The sequence below is a fragment of the Zootermopsis nevadensis genome, unplaced genomic scaffold (assembly GCF_977971745.1).
Source record: "Zootermopsis nevadensis isolate Lab colony 2312 unplaced genomic scaffold, Znev_1.0 Znev_ptg000013l, whole genome shotgun sequence".
NCBI classification, from domain to species: domain Eukaryota; kingdom Metazoa; phylum Arthropoda; class Insecta; order Blattodea; family Termopsidae; genus Zootermopsis; species Zootermopsis nevadensis.
Window position 1 is genome coordinate 15,596,346 of NW_028259145.1, and position 19,508 is coordinate 15,615,853.

General features: G+C 38.3%; 1 protein-coding gene across 7 annotated transcripts in view; it reads right to left on the reverse strand.

Moving 5' to 3' along the window:
- LOC110836901 (allatostatin-A receptor) overlaps positions 1 to 18,480 on the reverse strand; it is a 164,224-nt gene extending 145,744 nt beyond the window's left edge. The window contains exons 1-4 of one of the 7 annotated variants that reach the window (XM_087348906.1): positions 16,887 to 18,480; positions 12,347 to 12,619; positions 2,459 to 2,728; positions 754 to 945 (exon numbers count right to left, since the gene is read on the reverse strand). In XM_087348906.1, the coding sequence (XP_087205032.1) occupies positions 754 to 945; positions 2,459 to 2,728; positions 12,347 to 12,610 (726 nt within the window). In that variant the 5' untranslated portion in view covers positions 12,611 to 12,619; positions 16,887 to 18,480. Of the gene's footprint in view, positions 1 to 753; positions 946 to 2,458; positions 2,729 to 12,346 lie in introns of all 7 variants that reach the window. The other 6 variants (XM_087348905.1, XM_087348904.1, XM_087348902.1 and 3 more) reach the window with 6 other exon arrangements.
- Positions 18,481 to 19,508: the final 1,028 nt, after the last annotated feature.

Sequence of the window (19,508 nt, forward strand, 5' to 3'; positions counted from 1 at the left end):
GGCTACATTAAGCCGAAATCAGAAATAGACTGGAATAAGTATAATTCTCAAGGCCATTCATTAGGCTAAATTTGAGCGTCATGACGGTTTCTTAAAAATTACATTTGCTTGTTAGAACTTCTTGAACATTATTAGTACAGACAGAGGAGGAGAACACAATTTTATATTCCTCCAACTTCGAATGTTCGCTGCTTGTCTGTGCTCAGCTGTCCCCAGGCTGCATGCACAGCGAACTCCAGGCTGCCTGTATATATTCATCTTTCTCAGAATTATTTCCCTGAAGCTAGATTAATGAGTGAAAATGTTCAGAATTTCTTGTGCTTAGCTTTCAAACTTCAGGGGAAATAAAGACACTCATGTTTTGAAGAAGAAAGTTTTATTGGATGGCAGTGTTCTCGTTTCTGAAGAGAACGTATTGTTTTCAAAGTTCGGGATTAAATTCCGTTGTACTTATTATAATAATGAGACATGATATATATATATATATATATATATATATATATATATATATATATATTAGGACTGTGGTTTCCAGTTCGTTTAACTTCCAAGGTTGTTTACGATATGTTGTAAACAAATTCAGAAATGTCTTGTGCTAATCCATTCGTCAAATTTTGGTTGGTACGGCAGAGATATTTGAATGCTCCGTCCCACGTGCAATCTTTCAATGCGACCTGCTGGCCTATAAGTTTGAGCATCTTGAGACATAGCATCTATTGAAATAATAAACTAAAATAGAATGTTATGACGTACCTGGAATAAGAGTTTGTGGTATCCGTCAGGTCTGTTGATGGGATCAGCCTCCAGGAACACACAGGCGGTGTGCTCAGCGGACGAATACGTGTATGTTACTTCACCGTGACTAAGGTACACTGGTACAGACGCAAGTAGGATCACTACCCACGTCACTACGATGGCGGTTATGGCGTTGCGTTCTGTGCGTATCTGAACAAAAATACGGGGCTTTTTAGCTTTAAATACTCGACAACGAGGCTCGATTCTAACGTCAAAATAGGAAATAGCTGTGAAGCAGCCAGTGGAAAACATTCTTCGAATTTTAGACCTAATATCTTCTGTTCAGCGCACACCTACACTTTTCAGAACAGAGTTCATTCAGTTTATATAAATATGACATTTCCATGCCAAGCGAATTTCTTTTAGTAATTATTGTGACAGCCTATGAAGACAATGATATCTTGTCTCCCCAGGTCAGTATGCGACTGACAAGAAGAAATACTTTTTAATAAAATTTATGCCCGCGGTATGCACATTGACAGACAGCAAACGTAAAACAATGGATCTTTTACTGTTACAGTTTGTGCTCCAAATAATGGCCTCAAATGGTTAATGCATTTTTATTTCTTGATAAACAATCTAACAGAACGCATTATTTCAAAAGTAGGTCTGCATTTTCTGGAACATCGTGAAGCTGAATGTGTACCTTGTGCTTGCCTAAGCACCACTCCATGCAGGCGTATGGTTCACTGGAAATAAACTACGCGCATGCCTGACCTCGTCAGTAAATGGGCTGAGTAGTTACGTTCGTGCCCTGACCGCCTTATCCCGAGAAAAAGATCTCTGTACCCAATGAGTTGGAGGCTGGGTAAACCCCAGAACCGGTCAGGACGTTATGGCAAGGAGAAGCAGCCTGCACGGCCGGGAATCGAACGCCAATATTCCAGCTCATAGCCAAGTCACTGTACTGATGGAACTGAGATCGATATAAATGGGACAACGAAATTAAGATGACCGATTGCACGGTACAACATCCGAGAAGAAAATCATCTTCATATTCACAACTCTGAGATCCTGAAATGTCACCAACTTTGGAAATGTGTGTTCTCCAAAGTACACAAAAGTTAGAGAGGCGTTCTTTGACCGTTTGCGACGGATTTAATAAAATTTTCATGTTTCCACTGACCGATGGCAACACAGGCGATAATTTCACAAGCCGTAGAGGATTCTACACCTCACAAGTTTGAACATTCATCACGATAAAATTACTGATTGTAGAAAATTAAAAAGTGCGTGTTTGGACTAGGTCCCATGACATAACCTTCGGGTTAAATTTAATAAAAATCCGTTGAGAAGGTTTCGATTTGTTATATGACACAAAATGTAGTTCTTAAAAACCACTGACGACAGCACTATTTCGACTGGAAGACGCGATAGACAGATAGAAAATGCCCATAAGGTGTTTTTCACACCAGAATGGTAGAGGACGCCTGAGACATGCGACAGAAATATCTAGAAACAGTTTTAATCTTTGTAAACAGAACACGCAAAGAGCTTAATCTGATGAAGTCCTTGATTGTGTTGAATCGTTACGTTGGAAGCAGCTGTGTAAACTTCTTAGCCTCGATATTGACACACCATAAATTCGTGAATGACACAATTTAGGACGTCACTGTCTGTTCTGAAGGGATTCAAAGCAAGTCACAGGAGATGGAGTACTCACCGACATGGAAGTGATGGGATGAACTACAGCCAAGAATCGATCAAGTGACATAAGAACGAGCGTGTAGACACTAGCGTATGCCGTAACTACGATGAGATATTGCACAATCTTGCACCATATATCTCCGAACGGCCAGAACGGTAACATGTAGTCGGTGGCGGTGAAAGGGACGCAGAAGACGATGAACAGGAGGTCAGCGACGGCCAGGTTGATGATAAGTAGGTTGGTAGTACTCCGCATCTGCTGGTTCGCCGCGACTACCAGCACCACCTGAAACGACAAAACATTAATTAGCCTACACGTATGAGATTTGAGGTTTTCACGGTGGTGATGTTGATCTGGGTTTTGGCACAGTTTTTATCTGAAACTCTGGCATCTGCCGACGAGTCAACACCGCGCCAGTGCTAGAATAACGTCATTAGCTTACTCGTGTTTGATTACAAAATGTTATGAAAACCTTGCAGTCGAACACCCCTACAGAAAACACGTGCCCCGAGATTTTCGTGTTTTTCCTCTGACGTGCACCCCATTTTTGAACCCGTCTTGGCCCCTATGTTGTTCACTCTTCTGATCCAACCATGTATGTTCGTGCCTCCCCTAATGGATATTTGCAAGAGGATACATGCAATAAACTGTGCCATCGTCTTGTTTTGTTTTATTATTTATTTAGTGTTCTGTCTGACGACCGGTCCATATGAACAGGATCCTTCCGTCCTTTTCTCGGACTGGGACCTGTTCATATACGTTCTTGGCAGATGATCCAGAAGTGGTTTGCCATTGCCTTCTTCTGTGTGTGAATGGAGTAATTGTTGGGATGCCACGGAGGAAAACTCCGTGTTGCCTAGACCACGGCCTTGCCCAACACAAGTTATAAATTCGAACCCGAGACCCCAGGATTACAAGGCCAGCGTTCTAACCGCTAGACCACCGTGGCATTTATCGTCTTGTACAATAAAACAATAAACAATATAAGTTTTTCTTTGATGTTAGGATCTCCGTATTTTGGTCACATTGGACCATCTTCAGGCTCTAAGAAATTCTGATCTGAAGCAGGATGTTTCATACAGTGTGTGTAAAGATAATTACAAACATATTAGTGCTTTGTTAAAAGTGAGTGTTTTGCAAGTTGAATCATTAAGTAAGTACCAAAGATCAAAATTGGGTGGTTGGAAATTCTAAAAATAATTACAAATTGAAGGAATGGTCGTCTTATGAATAAGTAGTAGTGTTTTTAAGTGTTGAGGAATTTACATTATGAAAATAGTAATATTGTTGCTGCTTACAGTTTATAAAGGTTAGGTAGGACTCCATATGTTCCTTTCACTTCATCTTCTGTGTTGCTTGTATGAAGCCTAACATGGTCTGTGGCAGTTATTTACTTACGTTTATTACTGTTTTAATACGGTCAAGTATGAAAATAGTACCATATTACATTACTTCGCACTTAACAACACTAATGTGTTATTAATAACAGGAAAGTTCTTTTACTTTTTAAATTTACAACCACCTAACTTTAAACTTTCGTTATTAATGATCCAGATTTTACAGCTCTTACTTACAACAAGGCATTAAAATTTTCTATCTTTATAACACTACATATAAGAAACTGGTTGAGATCACACACGCCTTGGGCCTGACGAATGTGACCGAAAGATGTAGCTCTTTAACATCAAAGATTCTAATAAACTTGTATTGTTTTGTGGTGTTCGACGGTGACGTAATTTATTACATATACCTTCATATGCCTTTCCATCTACCAAAAACCGAAGAGTTAGCATATATAAAAAGACAGAGAAAATTACATAACGAGGACCATCAATGTTTGCATTACAGAGCAGAACACTCTTATGAAGCTGACTGTCGCTAAACTTTTAATAAAAACCACGCTATTTATGTAATTCGATGGTCCATCACCATTTACTGAGCCGCTTCAATGTAGTATGAAACTTCACTCTCTATTTCGATAAGATTAATTTTGATATTATCCTCCCATTTATGCTTGTGTCTTCCAAGTGGTCTGCTTTCATCAGGTTTTCTGGCCAAAATTTTGTACTCTAAATGATAAATGGAAGTATAATGAATTCTTCTCGGGCTACCAGCCAGAGTCAGGTGGCTGAATGGAGAAAACACCAACGTTTCGAGAACCTTTCGCCCTCGTCCTCAGGATACTGAAGCTTCAGATCATACATAAATCCAAGTGCCCGAAATCCGAATAAACTTTATACACATCAGTGCCCGTTTCGGATTTTGTTATTATTGGTGTCGGACCTTCGATATTAATGTGCTGGATGGACGGTCAGTTAGTGAGTTACGGCCTGTAACGATCGATATTCTACACGTGTGCTGTTGCTTACAAAGCGAAAATGCAGCAGTGAAGTTCGTAACAAGTGTGATAACTTTCATGAGAGCTACTAACGCCGTATTTATTAAGCATAGAACTCCAGTTTCTGAAGCATGATGAGTTGCTCTAATTAGATAATCATGTGCGCAGTTTGGTTAGCCAGTATCGGGTATCAATGTGTACGAACTTCGCTTTAAGTCCATTGTTACTTCCGATGATCTGTGTGAGTAATATTTCAAGAACTTCTGAGTTCCTGCTATTCACTAGTAAAATAAATTAATAATCTAACTGTGCCTGTAGCAGACACGCCATCAAAATACACAATAGCCGATGGCGTATAGAAACTGATACAATCCGTTCTCTTCAGATAAATGCATTGCCAACAATATTACCAGAGGGAACCTTAAAATTAACTGTTCTCTCGATTGGTAAGAGGATATTTTTTTTTAGTTCAGGATATTAAAGCCAAACGTCTTAAACCCACGCTAATAAGTCCACATCACAAACATATCCTCTGCAAGAAATTGCGTCCTTTATAATGCGGGTGCAGTTTGAATCCACCAAATATAAGATTCCTGAATTCCTAATAAGGAAGTAAATCTATACGATTTCTACACACTTCATTGTTCTTTATTTATACGCCTTTATCTCGGCCATATTCAAGTATCCCTGGATGTAAATATGCGTAAAGGATCTAATTACATAAGCCTAAATATGTAAGGACCCTCGACAAGCAGAATCCTTCTTGAGAAACTGAAAATCGGTAGCTCATTACTGTGTTTAAAATAGACCGCGGTGCAGTCTATCCGAAGGCCGAGAAATCCAGTCCACAGCCTCATAAGCGGTCTCATATCTTCAGTTTTCCCGACTAAAATCTTATACAAACACTAGCTGGTTCTATGCCACGACAATTTAATTTGCAACTTTATTTTTAAAGCTGTTTTATAAAATACGGTATAAATTTATTTTTTCTGTAATGCAATATTGTTTTAGTTACCGTTCAATTTGCGCGTTCTGTTCTGAAAACAAAACGAATTGAAACTGCTTTTTAACTCATTGTGCTTTCTTTTCAAAACCGTGTTATTTCATTTCATAGATTCTTTGGCTAAACTGTCATTGTTCTATTGAATACGTTCGGTCACTTTCTCTTCTTTTCTGTTCCCCGTGCTTTATCGTTGTCTCATCTCACTCGACGCTGCATAACACCCACAGTCGATACAGCAACGTTAAAACATGAGAACCAGCCGACAAATTTCAGAGCAATCGGATTTTATATTGGCAATATTACTAGTGAAAATTCACATACTAGTACGATCCACGTTTTACATTACGTCTTACGAACTTTCTTAAGTTGAGTCGTTTCTGTGAAAGTCGACAAGTGTCATTTGCAAGATACTTTACGCAGAACGAACAAGAAACAAAAACAAATTCATTCCTCGTTGTTTTGGTTTAGATCTCTGCAATAGAACATTTAATTTCAACCCACCATTATTTTCCTAGTTACATCATGACCTATAGACCGACATAAAAATCACGTGTGTTACGAGGTCACTTTGTACGTACATAATAACGGAATAGTTTCGACATTCGACGATTCTTTTAAGCAAAACATCGTCCCCAAAGCACACAAATCAAACACCACATCGGTATTTAAATGCCTGGCATACATCCTCGCCAAACAGATTTATTTTTAAATTATTGCAGGTTTACTGATTTTGTTCTTTCTTAAACATCTTAACGACTTTGACCTCAACTCCGACAGATTATTCTGTAGTGCTGCGTAACTGCTTTGACAATGAGCGTGTAGAGACTGTGAAATTAGTGACGTAAGCAATAACATGGAAATACTGAGCAAAGCGTAACTTCAACATGATGTTTCAGGACGTGTCTTCAGGGACTGTGAAAGGAAGTTTATGCTGCGACCTGGACAACCATCCTCGGGGACATAACCAATTCTAAACTTTTAAGTACCGAATGTAGCCCCTGGGATTTGTTATGCTTCCTGATGCTGGACTCTCCTTTATTTTATGAACCGTCGCATCCAGAACAACATGTGTTATACATTTTAGTGCAAGTTAATTTATTTCACATTCATCAAGCGTACATACGCTTACTTCGAATGGCTATTCTACCAGATATTCACTTTTAGTTATGGAGGGAATATATAGTTAGTAAAGTATTCGATTCTTCTGTTACCTGTATACTTGGCTATCGATACGTTCGAACATGTACTTTCAGACAGAAGGAAAATATTTTTAGTCCATCAGCTGATCGTGTTTAGACACTTATTAGGTTATGGACCTACACTTCTGTGTATAAAAATAGCGCCTTCTCAACAGCGAACACTTTTAGTGCCGGTAGTGAAGCAGCTAATTTTATCATGAATAAAATCAGAGCATTTATCAAAGTTCAAAAATTTAACATAGATTTCATCTTATACAGCTATGCACCTTGTGCTTTTGCATTAAGTTTTTAGTACTGAACTTCATGTCTTTAGTTAAAAAAAATGAATTGGAAAACGTTTTAAAAACTTATGCTATTTATATAGTTCACTTCAGTTTCGACGGACTGTCCTTGGTGCGTTTCTTCAGAAACTGGTGATGGCTGGTCTGGTCAGGAAATTCCCCGCTTCGTGTACAGCTCGAAATTTCCTACCATGGTCCACTGGACCCAGTACATAAGAAACTGAGTCCAGTCCAAAGCCTCATGTTATTATTTCTCAAAAATCGGTGTTAATATTACAGGCACGTCTCATTCCTGCAGGCTGTGTTATATCGAAAAGTACGTGCCAACGGTGGCGTATCATTTCATTTAAGGAAGTATATTTTATATGGTCACACTTTCTAGTCTCAATCATTATTGTCGTCCCTATGTATTTATTGTTATTTTTGCAATATTAACTCTATTTTTAGTCACCTAAATGTGTACAGGACAAGCAGAGATATGATATCAGAGTTTGGTGATACAAGGAAAGTGTCTGTGGTGAAACGGTAGAAGCCCGGTAAAGTACGATTTGATTGGAAACATACTCGTACCATTAATACTTTCAAGGACTTGACAGAAAGTGAGCATAACGCCCCATTTTCCTTGATGCCCTATGTTAGAATTCTTTTATGCGTAGTGAGATTATTAACGAAAATTGTTACGATCCCCTAAAATGCGAGTACAATTATTGACGATATGATTCGTGTCTTTCATATATTTTAATTAATTTTCAGAGACTTTATAGTGGCATAAAAGAATAAAGGCCATGGTTCTGTGTTTTCGTTTCGGGGCGGAACTAGTTAAAAGAATCTCCCTTTTCTTTTCTTTTCTTTTCTTCCCCTCTGTCTATTTAGAAGTCTTTCAATTACTGAAATGAAAAAGTGTCTATCGTTTACAAGAGAATCCATGCTACTTACAAAAAGTAACTAAACTGATTTTTGTGCCATAGTGGTCTTTATAATTGAAAGCAGGCTGCCTGAAATCGAATAAGGGCATCAATATAAAAACAATCTTCTTCCCTATAGCAGACAGCAGAGTAATTTGTGTGATTTTTTTTAATCGTTTGCCTTTATTCAGGGAATTAAAGAAATGAAAATGGTTGTAGGCTGTTTTGTGGAACTGAAGTTAGGAAGTGCAATTCCCAGCCCATTTCCAAAAGCAGTTCAATCTGTTGTATCGAAGTTCTATTCTTTCAGAAAACGAACAATAAACTAGCAGGAATTCATCATGTATGGCTACCACTAATTCTGCGTATAAAAAGTTTTATTGTAACTAAAACATAATACATAATCTTGTGTTATGCACATGATAATTTTAAATTTACTAAAAATGAACAACATGTCATTAATTTTGAAGATTCTCTGTTCGAGTCTGGGCTTGTTCAGTTCCTTTAAATTCTCATAGTTCTCTCAGTTGCTCTAAGCGAGTGCCAGGAGGGCACCTTGAAGTAGGTCACGACTGAATACTTGCCATAGTAAGCATTTTACCATGCACATCTCATTCGGCTCTAAAGAGCCCCTAGTGTCGTCGAAGTTCAAAATTTTCTGACGACAGTTTTAAGTGCCCTTTTGGACATTGCCAGTCGTCTAAATTATAAAATTATAACTTTCCGAAAGCTGGATTCTGCTTTCGAAATTCAATTTTATAACGTCATATTTTAGACGATGGGAAAGTCAAAAAACAAAAACAAAAAAACAATGCAACATAATGATACAGTGTCGTTATATAATGCACTAACCAAAGAGTATTTTCTATCGCGTCAGGTTAGTTTACGCAAGTAAATGGCTAGTAATTGGCGCACTAGAAATTCAAATGCACACTCTGTTTTCTAATCACCAAAGAGCTTCTTTTGTCGTAGATTGAAGTACGTGTCCGGTCTTAACGAGATTCGTTGCAGTGCGGAGTTAAACTGGGAAACTGGAGGGGTTGTCGCATTGTTCATTTCAGATCCAGACTCTGGAATACCCTTCTCCTTAGGAGATTGACCTATAAGAGACAAGCAGATGGGTTATTATCCTCCAAGTAACGGATTTCTAGTGACGGATTCAAGGAGGAAACCATTTCAGCTTTATTATTGACTTCCTAATTAACATTTTATTGTGGTAGCAGATGTCCATACTGTCTGTGGAGTCTCCTGAGATACGTTCCACTGCTTTATTTATTTAATTCATTGATGTGTTTACCTAGAACTTTTACTTTGTGAAACTGCCCAGTGCCTTTTATTAAGTTCCAAATAGTATTTGTGAATAATACCTGTAATGCAAAAGGAGAGGCTATAGATTCCAAAGAAAATGTATATAGTTTTTAAAATATTGCGATTAATAAGCGATTTAAGTCGAACATCATTAAACGTTTTTGTCATGTAGCTGTTAGTATAGACAACGTCGTGTTGTTAGAAATCTTAATAGTTTAGTTCGTTTAGTCACTAGACTAGAATGTTACGCCAGTGTTATTTGAGTAAGTTATTGGACAAACCTCTCAAGTTACTGTTTGGGCCAAATTAATAGACGGAACTTGTTACTTTGGACTCTCAGCTTGATCTAGAAACCTCAGAGGTCGAGAAGATTGTTCAGCGAATATTCATCTGTTAAGGAACTACTGTCGTGGAGGAATGAGAGGACCGTGCCTTTCTGCAGTTTTCATTAATATTTACATAATTAAGGGTGAACGTGTTCGCAGAATTTCATATTTACTCTTTGAAAGGAAATCTCTTGTCTAATGCCGATAAACGTGGTAAATCAGCACCAAGAAACGCAGCGCCTTGACTAAGAAGGAGAGCACGTACTTAAGTGAGAAGTTGAATGTAAAGAAGACTTACTCCCTGCTTAAGGAAACCGAGTTCAATGTAACGTCTAGGAGCAAGTAGATTCTAAGAACGTTTTCTCCTACCTTCTATGTGGTATATGTGGTACTGTGAGCCCATCGTTAAGACAAAAGTGCTTTTAATGAAACCGAAAAACATCACTGGCGAAAAAATGTTGATATGCATTGTGTAAAACAAATTAAACTACCTAAGACACTGAAAAATGCAACATTTTTGTCAACAGTTCTATTTAAATGTTGGCTGGACTTAATATTGTTGGAGAAATTTATTTAACTTTTAGAAATATTCTTGTTAATAATATTTTCCTACAAGCTGTGTAAATATTGTTGGTTACACAAACTGGCACTAATAGGGAAGTTAGAACAGGGAAATCTGAAAGAGAAACTGTGATAGACACGCCAAACGTGTTAATATATGTACATGTTCACTGGAAATGTAAGATGTATGCACGTACACTTTAACTGGTAATAAAGCTGCTAAAAAGTGATGCTGATAACATTGTTTACTCAGTATCTTGTTACATGAAAATCTGTTCAGTCATTCTAGAGTTGTTAATGAGTATTCACTGATCGACGGACGGACGGAAGGCCAGGCAAAGTGATTTAACAGACGCCCCCCAGGGATGTGAACGCGTCTAAAAATTGGCCGTTCTTAGAAGGAATATGATTCTTTGCACATACTAGCAAAACATGCTTGACTCAGACACTAACCCAACGTAATTGTTTAATCTTCAGTGTTTCAGGGCAGTTTGTAGCTAAATTTTTCTCCGTACTTGTGCGATGACACCCTGTTAAGGTTGGCATATTTGCCGACGTTTCGGAGAACTTTATCGCCTCCAACTTCAGACTCGGGTTCGTCTTCTTATTTTTCTTACGAGTGTACCTATAAATTGACTAGATGAAATATTACTAACAGCTTCGTGCTGTTCACGGTGTCGATACTATTGGTAAATCCTTCCTTTCTTCATTGGGTGTTCGCGCTGTTCAGTGCTATAAATAATGACCTTTTAGCAAGGCAATTGGAATAATAACCACAGTTCGTTATCGACAGTTCAATTATGTATGTCAGTGGTTCACCATTACTGAAGAACAGTTGTATTCTGTGCCAAATGGAAAGAGTGGTTGAGATTCAATGCATATAGCAGGCTTGTACAGAACTTTTGTACCACGAGTAGACATCTTAAACTTTAAACTTCGCTTCGCTGATGGCTTAAAACTTGTTCGTCCTTCAGTCCGCATGTAAGAAGACCCAAACCACATGACCAATTTTTATTAAACTCGGTATGGTCTATCTACAAGATATATTAGCAGGTCTGAGATGAAAAATAAGTCGTCTTTTGGAGATAATCTTCATGGGAGAGCCAGATTATGAATCGTCGCAGTTCACTAGCCGAATTTTGTCTTACTGACATTTGCGACTGTGGTTGACTGTTTTTACTGCCATGGTCATTTGCTAAAGGAAATCATGCCTCACTTCGTAAGTGGTAGAATGTATGGAACATGAAAACGGTGTGCGTAAGATTGTTTTATCGCAAGTAAATAGTGTCATTATTGGCGGATATCTGTCGTCTGCTTTAGCACGTGATCATACAGCAAATTGTCTCAAATTTTACTCTAATGTATAATGGGAAAAACCAATGGAAATGTAACAAGTTGATCTACAAAAGCGAACAAAAAAATCACTGGCATTTGTCGTAATAGGTCGTCTTGTGTTTGAGTACTACGTCGCGGAGAGTAAGTGTCACTCCTGCTTCGTACTAGGGAGATGTATGGTTAAAATCTCGGTCCAGAGACCGGCTACTACGACTAAGATTTTTGTGGATTTCCTCACTTCCTCCAGGTAAATACTGGGATAACAACTTAAAGTAGCCCACGACCTCTTCCTTGCACATAATTTACAGTTCATTATCATTACTTATCGTTATAATTCGACGCTGTATCGTCTGAGCTACTTACAGCATCATTAAATAAATAATAAGTAAATATAAACTATTATATGCCACATTTTACGTTATCGCGACGAGTGTGGGATGTTACAGCATGTAGTCTAGTAGATACGGACGTTTCAGTGGTGTGTACTGCCTCCATCATGCTCGCCCTGGTGATGGTCGAAGCGATCACCTCTGAAACATCAGGTAGTTTCTACCAGACTGCACGACTGAACAAATCAGACTTCTGCCTGCGTTTTGATGAGAGAGCATATCTTAAATAATAAGATTGCACGAGATGCATTTACTTACCAGAGCATTGCCGAAGAGTCCAACGAGGACGATGAGTCCGAAGAGAATAGGAACAACAATGGAGACGACTTTCTGGATCAGCTGAAGAGAATGCGGCTCTGGAAGAGGGTGCAGACCGTAACCGTTCACGCTTTCAGTGATGTTGGAACAGAAGGCGCCGAAGTCACTCAAGTTCCCTGAACTATTTCCACACGCGTGGTATCGGAGACCACCAATTCCAACACCCAGAGGAGGCGGTGAAGTTACTGTTCCCGATATGTCCATTTCGTCGTGCTGTGACATCCGCTTGTTAACACTAGCTCATTCAAAACTCCTTCAAAATAAACTTACTACTTTCACTTACATAATTAAGAGAAAAGATATAAGAAACCAACAAATTGTTATAGGTAAAATATGTGAACTGCGCTATTTTTACATAAACCCCCACTGACACAAATGTAATGTGTCTGTTTAACGTCAGTAAACTGTATACAAAATGAGTACGCCTTCTTTAAGGTTAAGAATAAAAGTTACACACTGTAAAACAACACGAGAGTTATTCAGTTGAACAGTTCCACATCGGTGTGAATAAACTTTGCTGTGGTTTATGAGTTCTCACCCAGTGCGATACACAGTTTGGTTCCTAGGTCTTTGCAGTTATGTTTATGTCACAATTAAAAACTAACAAGTTGCATAAGTAATACGTTTATTTGTTGCAATGTTGTATATGTAAACAGAGTAGACAACTGTGAATAAAGTTAGGTTAATCCTGTAGTTATTAGGACTATAGGCTCCTAAACTATTTATTACCTATTCAGAAAGACACATCACCACCTAATATTACCAATATTATGCTGTCAGAGGGGTCATTAAGTTTAAAATAGAATATCTGGTGCCAAAAGACCCCAGTTTATTTTTGAGACGGATTACAATCGGCAGCCGTGCGAACTAACCACCTTCTAAATAGACTTTTTCCTTGATCTCAGACACACTTCGTCTTTGCTTTTAATAAGTCGAGTCTTTAGAAGGAACTCAGAAAATAATAGTAATTAAAACATCACTCGTCCTTATGTGGTATCCGAAGTCTTCTGTCTCTTGTAGGAATCGCGTGCTTTTTCACTTACTGTCTTGAATAAACTGAACATTCAAGGACAACCACACACGACTTGGAAGACGACGTTATTGTTTGTACAAACATCTGAGAACCGTCTTGATTGTTTTGACCATTTGTCACTTCTAAAATAAATACGTAGCACTTGAAGTTAATGTCCTTTGCACTTGAATGCGCTCGAGCTTTGTGCTTTAGAAGTGTTTCCGCCCAATTAAAGGGAACTTTTCCCTTGCTAATTAAAAATGCATGTTATGCAAGACGCCGTTATACTGCGAACTTAAGTATTTTGAAGAAAATTAAATTCTTTTCAGTGAAATAACTACTGGCACTGTTTGAAGAATAACAGGCTAAAGACAGGAGTCACTATTTTAAAATCTGATGAACTATTACTAAATCTTTGGAAAACTTTCGCATTTCCTAAGTTTCTGAGAAAATAACGATAACTAGTATGATGTAAATTCGTTACAGAATTGAAGATTGTGCAGCGTTCATTTTGTTTAAAATGTTCTGTCTTTAGCGTCTGAGGACTGCAGCAGCTGAACCAACTTCCTCAATCTCACAGCGCCAGTCCATGTGCAAGCGTGACTATGAACAGTGCAGTTACATGCGTTCTTAGAGAGGAACCGTGCCACAAACCACCGAGGAAAGTTCTGCTGTCTCTTTTTCTGTTTCCTTATGTAAAAAGATGAACACTGTTTGAGACGTGAGAACACTACAGGAAACAAAATACTACTCACTTCTCAATGCGTCTGTGAAACAGTCTTTAGTTCATCTCGTATTCATGATGATAACTGTTTTATACATTTTAAACTAATCACTTTTCGACTTTTACAATTTCCTGTACATTTAAATACTTTAAACACTCTTATTATAAATATTTTATACTTGTGAATCCAATCTGTTTTATCGTAACGTGAACGTTATTGTTCACATGCAATTAGCGTTTGCCCTACTATGCCTTGGTCCAGCGACGCTGCTAGAATTATCTGTGGTTTCACTGTTTCTACAAAGTAATATAAAACTAAGCCTCAAGGGACTTCGCTTTGTTCCCACCAAACCACAGTCGCCGTTTTGCAGACAGATCGATGCGGTTTTCAACACTCGGATTTTGAATACCGGCATTGAATGCAGATGGCACCACCACTGCTCCGATTACCCATCATGAAGGCTTAATATGATTCGCATTGTGCACATTTATCTGCAGTGTCCTTTATAACCGCTGACTTTCACTAGATTCCCGCTTACTCTTACGAGCTCTAACACACACCAGTTCCTAAATTTGTATAACGCAATACAAAATTAAATTTCTCTCACAGAAACACAAATTGTTTTCTTTATGAAAGTAATTTCCGGAGAGCGGTAATGTCGTTAAATATGATAATGAAGATTGCACTTTGGTAATGAAATATGGCACGCTTCCTTCTTGGCCTTATGATGCAAATGCAGAACGGGGAGATGCTAATGAGAAGTTTCTCTTCGGTTTATAACGACGTTCTTCTGTATACCAGCACTTTGACTCTGTTTGTTTTATCGTCCTTTCGTCTGAAGACGTAAGAGGCTTACGAGAAAAAACATGCCAATGTGCACTCGTCTTTCGTTCAGAACACATTCAAGCTGGAATCAGATAAGGTACACAGAATCGGTTGTATTGTGTCAGAATCAGATAATAGTCTACGAATTGTGCTCTTTACAATAGGCTACATAAAACATCCCACTGTTTTTTGAGGTCAACATCTGTCACGACTAGGAAACAAAAATTCTGTCATCCAGCAGCAAAACTTTGTATTTGACGCAAGAATGAAACTAAACGAAATTATATTTTATTTGAAGCGAGGAAACAACTTAAAAAATACGCAGGAGCCTGTATATCGTGTCTTTAAATAAATAAATAATATATTGAATATTGCTTCCGAGTTCCACAGCAACTGAAAGAACAATAATAAATAACTGAGTGACGTGTTTTTAATATTCAAACATGTTTGTTAAACGTGATGCATATTTGTTTATTGCTTTTGCAAAGCGTGTGTATGCATTCACGTGTTACAACATTGCTGTTTTGTAACCAGGCAATGTGCAATTATTACATCATATTGTTTTGGCACGGTTTGTCAGAGTGACAATGCTCAATGACCTGTTAGATTGGATTCCGAGGGCGTTTCAAATACAATGAATTTCGCATGTGCCCTTTGGTGTAACCCACAATTCGTTCACTCTCGTTACTGACACAAATATTAAATTCAATGTAAAGACAGAAATACTCTAAATCACATCAATGTGTGTTATTTGCATTATTTTAATTATTATAAAAGTGTGCAGTTTGAGGATCAATTTTGACTTATTCATCACGTGGTTGTGATGAAACAGGAAATTTCTGAAATAAACTATGATTTCTTTCCTGAAACGTATTCTAAAGCGACATGTTGAACAGTTTTGGTAAAAAAGTTTTTAATAAATTTTTAATAACATCATTTTATATATGCGGTTTATGGTGTAAAAAGATGACGATACTTTCCTTCGAAAATAAGTAGAGAATTACTTTTCTCAAATTTTCCACATTTTTTAACGTCTTGACCTCCAATATATTCTCTTCAGCCTGCATAAAATTTAATGTGCGCTTTCAGAATAAGACATTAAGCCACATTTATGATAGAGCGCGGTTAAAAAGTTTATGAAACCAGTATGACTACTACTACTGTTTAGCCCTCAACTTTCTTTGAATGCGATTCCGTAGGACTTGGATATAAAGCTGTATTCTGATAAATACAACATCTCACAACTCTCTCCACAGATCCGTTTCGCTTCACTCTATGCTGTCTTCATATTGACCCAAGAAAAGGAACCAGCTATAACATCAAGTTATAATACCAAAGATTCTACTTACGTCAGGAAATGTCATGTTCGCCTGTCACAATTTAATCGATGTTGAACAGACTCTGATGAAGTAGAACAATGATTAGACTTTCATTGTGTTATATTCGCTGCCTACAAATTATTAACGTAATTTAACTTATCACTGCGCTATTAAATATTCAGTTTTTAATAATAATTTAAAGACGAAATAATGTACCGTATTTATAAACTAAACATTACATCAATACATATTCTATAAGACATGGTGGTTTTTTGCTCTAATTCTGTAATGCTATATTTAAATTAAGCCTTTCCTTAAGATTATCGTATAGAAAATCTCCTGATGGTTTAATACTCTTTCTAGATTGTTCGTATTCTACGCTGAATATGAGGTTGGTATTAACGTCAGATTACGACAAAACTTCCGAAGCAACAATGTTCTTAATCTCAGTTTCAAAACCAGACTGAAAACATCTCACGTAAGAAATTTTCTGAGTTTGTTTCCGCGCTGATTTTCGTCACCTTCCTAACATGCTTTTAGACTGATACCGAAACCGCACTATTCCTACACAAGAGCGACAAACTTCTCGCAGTACGAACCTCGAAAACCTGCAAGCAAAAGTAAGCCGCGAGAGTTCGTCGTCCACTGACTGAGCAAACTCGATGCTCCTGCAGATTACGTCTCGCCGCTAGGACTCGCAGGGTGAAACTGACTTCTGTGTAGCGGGCAGCAGGGTAGAGCAGAGTGGCCCTGCGCGATCGGCCCTCTGTCTCTGTCCTCTGTGGGGGCGTCTCGCACACTGCACAGGTGGCAAATCATTACACACTTTGCCTAATAGATGTCAGTGTTGAAGCACAACACTGTTTGTAATTGTCAACATGCTGAATGAGTGTTAATTGAACCGTTTAACACTTGTTTGTTAGGAGAACTGTGGAACAGAGTTAAGAATGCGTGTAGCTATATCTCCACTAACAGTACGTTTAAATGGCGTTGTGATAAGTTCAGCACCAGGGACAAATTTACCTCAAAAATTAATGAGACATTTGTGTTAGATCTTGTTCTCGTATAGAAAATCTGTGGTCGCTAAAGTGATTAAATATGTGGGAAGGAGTAATAAAACTTAACAAAACCATGATCGCTTCCTTCTTCACACACATACAGTTCATAATGAGAACTTTAATATTATCTTTATTTTCGCAGGCTACTAAGAACTACGAAATGTAAGCCGACTGACAGGGAACAACCCAGTATGTGGAGTGAGTTACGGTAATACGCAAACTTAATTAAAACAACACGCAAGGCCTCACAAATAGCGTGCAGTATTTACATTAGGTGTCGAAACAATAAAACCCCACGCGCATCCAGAACATACAATTAAGGCGAATAGCGAATTGATTCCACGGGATAAAATTAGAGGTGCTGTGCAGAGAAACATAATTTAGCTCGCTGTAAGTTCTACAGGTGTGCTGAATAAAGGTACACACCCTGCAGGTGATTTTGATATTAAACAGAACTGTTCCGGAGATAGATCAGGCACAGGCTGTGACAAAACAAGTGCCGATGGCATCGCAAAAAGTATGAGCTGTTGCTTTTACATCGCAAAATGTGTGATTTGCAGCGTTCGGAATAAAAAATACCAAATCCTTATCCTCAGGTTGTCACGTCTTTCGAGAATAAGCCGTGTTGAGAATTGTCCAGTGTTTAGACAAGCATCTCAGTTGCCATCTTAAGGGTAAAATCTAATTCGCTACATACTGGCATTTAGATACGCCCAACCATTACATAAATATCCTGAAGATGGCAACTACATTGTTATCAGCATTCCTCGAGACTCATCCCCAAAGCCGAAGTTATATGTAAATGGGTAGTTTGGTAGAAGTTTATCGAAGTTTCACAGGTGTTTGCTGCCTCCATTATCATGGCGATAACACATGACCGTATTGAAAGAATCCACTTTGTAGACAGTGGAGGTTGAAAGATAATTTTAAAATGAATCATATTTAATTACATAAAGTTCACTGATGATGGGGGCAGCAAACACTTCTGAAATATCAACAAATTTCCACCAGACTGCACGGCGCAACTATCCAGAAGACAGCCATCTTCATATTCGCCGATGTGAAAAACTGAAGTCTTCCACCGATTTCCTTGTGTGTCGTGTTTTCTTCTAGATTACTGAATAATAATACCCGTCACGCAAACACGCACAGGAAAATGCTAGAAGTTTCTCAGACGAAACCTCCCCCCCCCTCCCGAGTTACGCCGACTAGGTGTCTGACGATAATATCCGTTTTAATAGCGCCAGTGGTTTGGCGTGGCCGTCTGGTGCGTTTCTGTGCCTCGTTAAAATTCAGCCTCGACGGCGGGCAATGCAGTGAGCTTTTCGTTCGACCGTAGTCAACAGGAAGGTACAGACTGACAGAATGTAATGAAATACGTACTTCATTGCGCAGATCTTGAGACTCTAACAGTCACTCAGATGTTTCATTACCGCGTTTGTAAGAGCTGGTTATTGGACTCTGTGCACTTAAATTCAGCTCGCATCATATCCTATTTCTTTAATATCGATTTTAATATTACAAAAACAAGATACGCTTTTATAATCTCATCTTCCGAGCCTGACGTCTCATCCATCTCGATATGGTCACTTCATATGTCTTAGAACCAGACATTTTTTATAATGGACACCTTGTTATTAAACACTATATATATTTAATATCATTAAAGCCCGATGCTGTAGCAAAGTTTGTAACCGTGTTAAATACGTTTAGATCTTCATTGCATTTAAAATATGAAGGTACTTAAGTCAACCAGTCAATCAAATTACATACACGTCTAGTCTCGGAAATCACCAAACACGTAGGCCTAATAGTTTTGACGAAAATCATACTTCAGTTAAGTTTTCAGGCACATTCATTACGAAGGTTGCTGTTTTTTAAGATGTTGAGCCCTGTAGTATGGTAGAAATTTACCGACACTTCAGAGGTGCGTCCTGCCTCCATCATCAGGGCGATTACCTGACCTATGGCACCTGTGGGGTCTCATCCAATTCAGATGCTTAGGTGTGTACCAACTTTTTATAACTTTCGTGACGGTCGTAAATGGTACAGGCTATCATCGGAATTACTTCCGATGACGTGACCTGTGTAACGACACTTGCTATTGAGAATGTTGAACCGTACAGCAGTACACTTATACAGTGCATTGATTGCTTGGGTCTT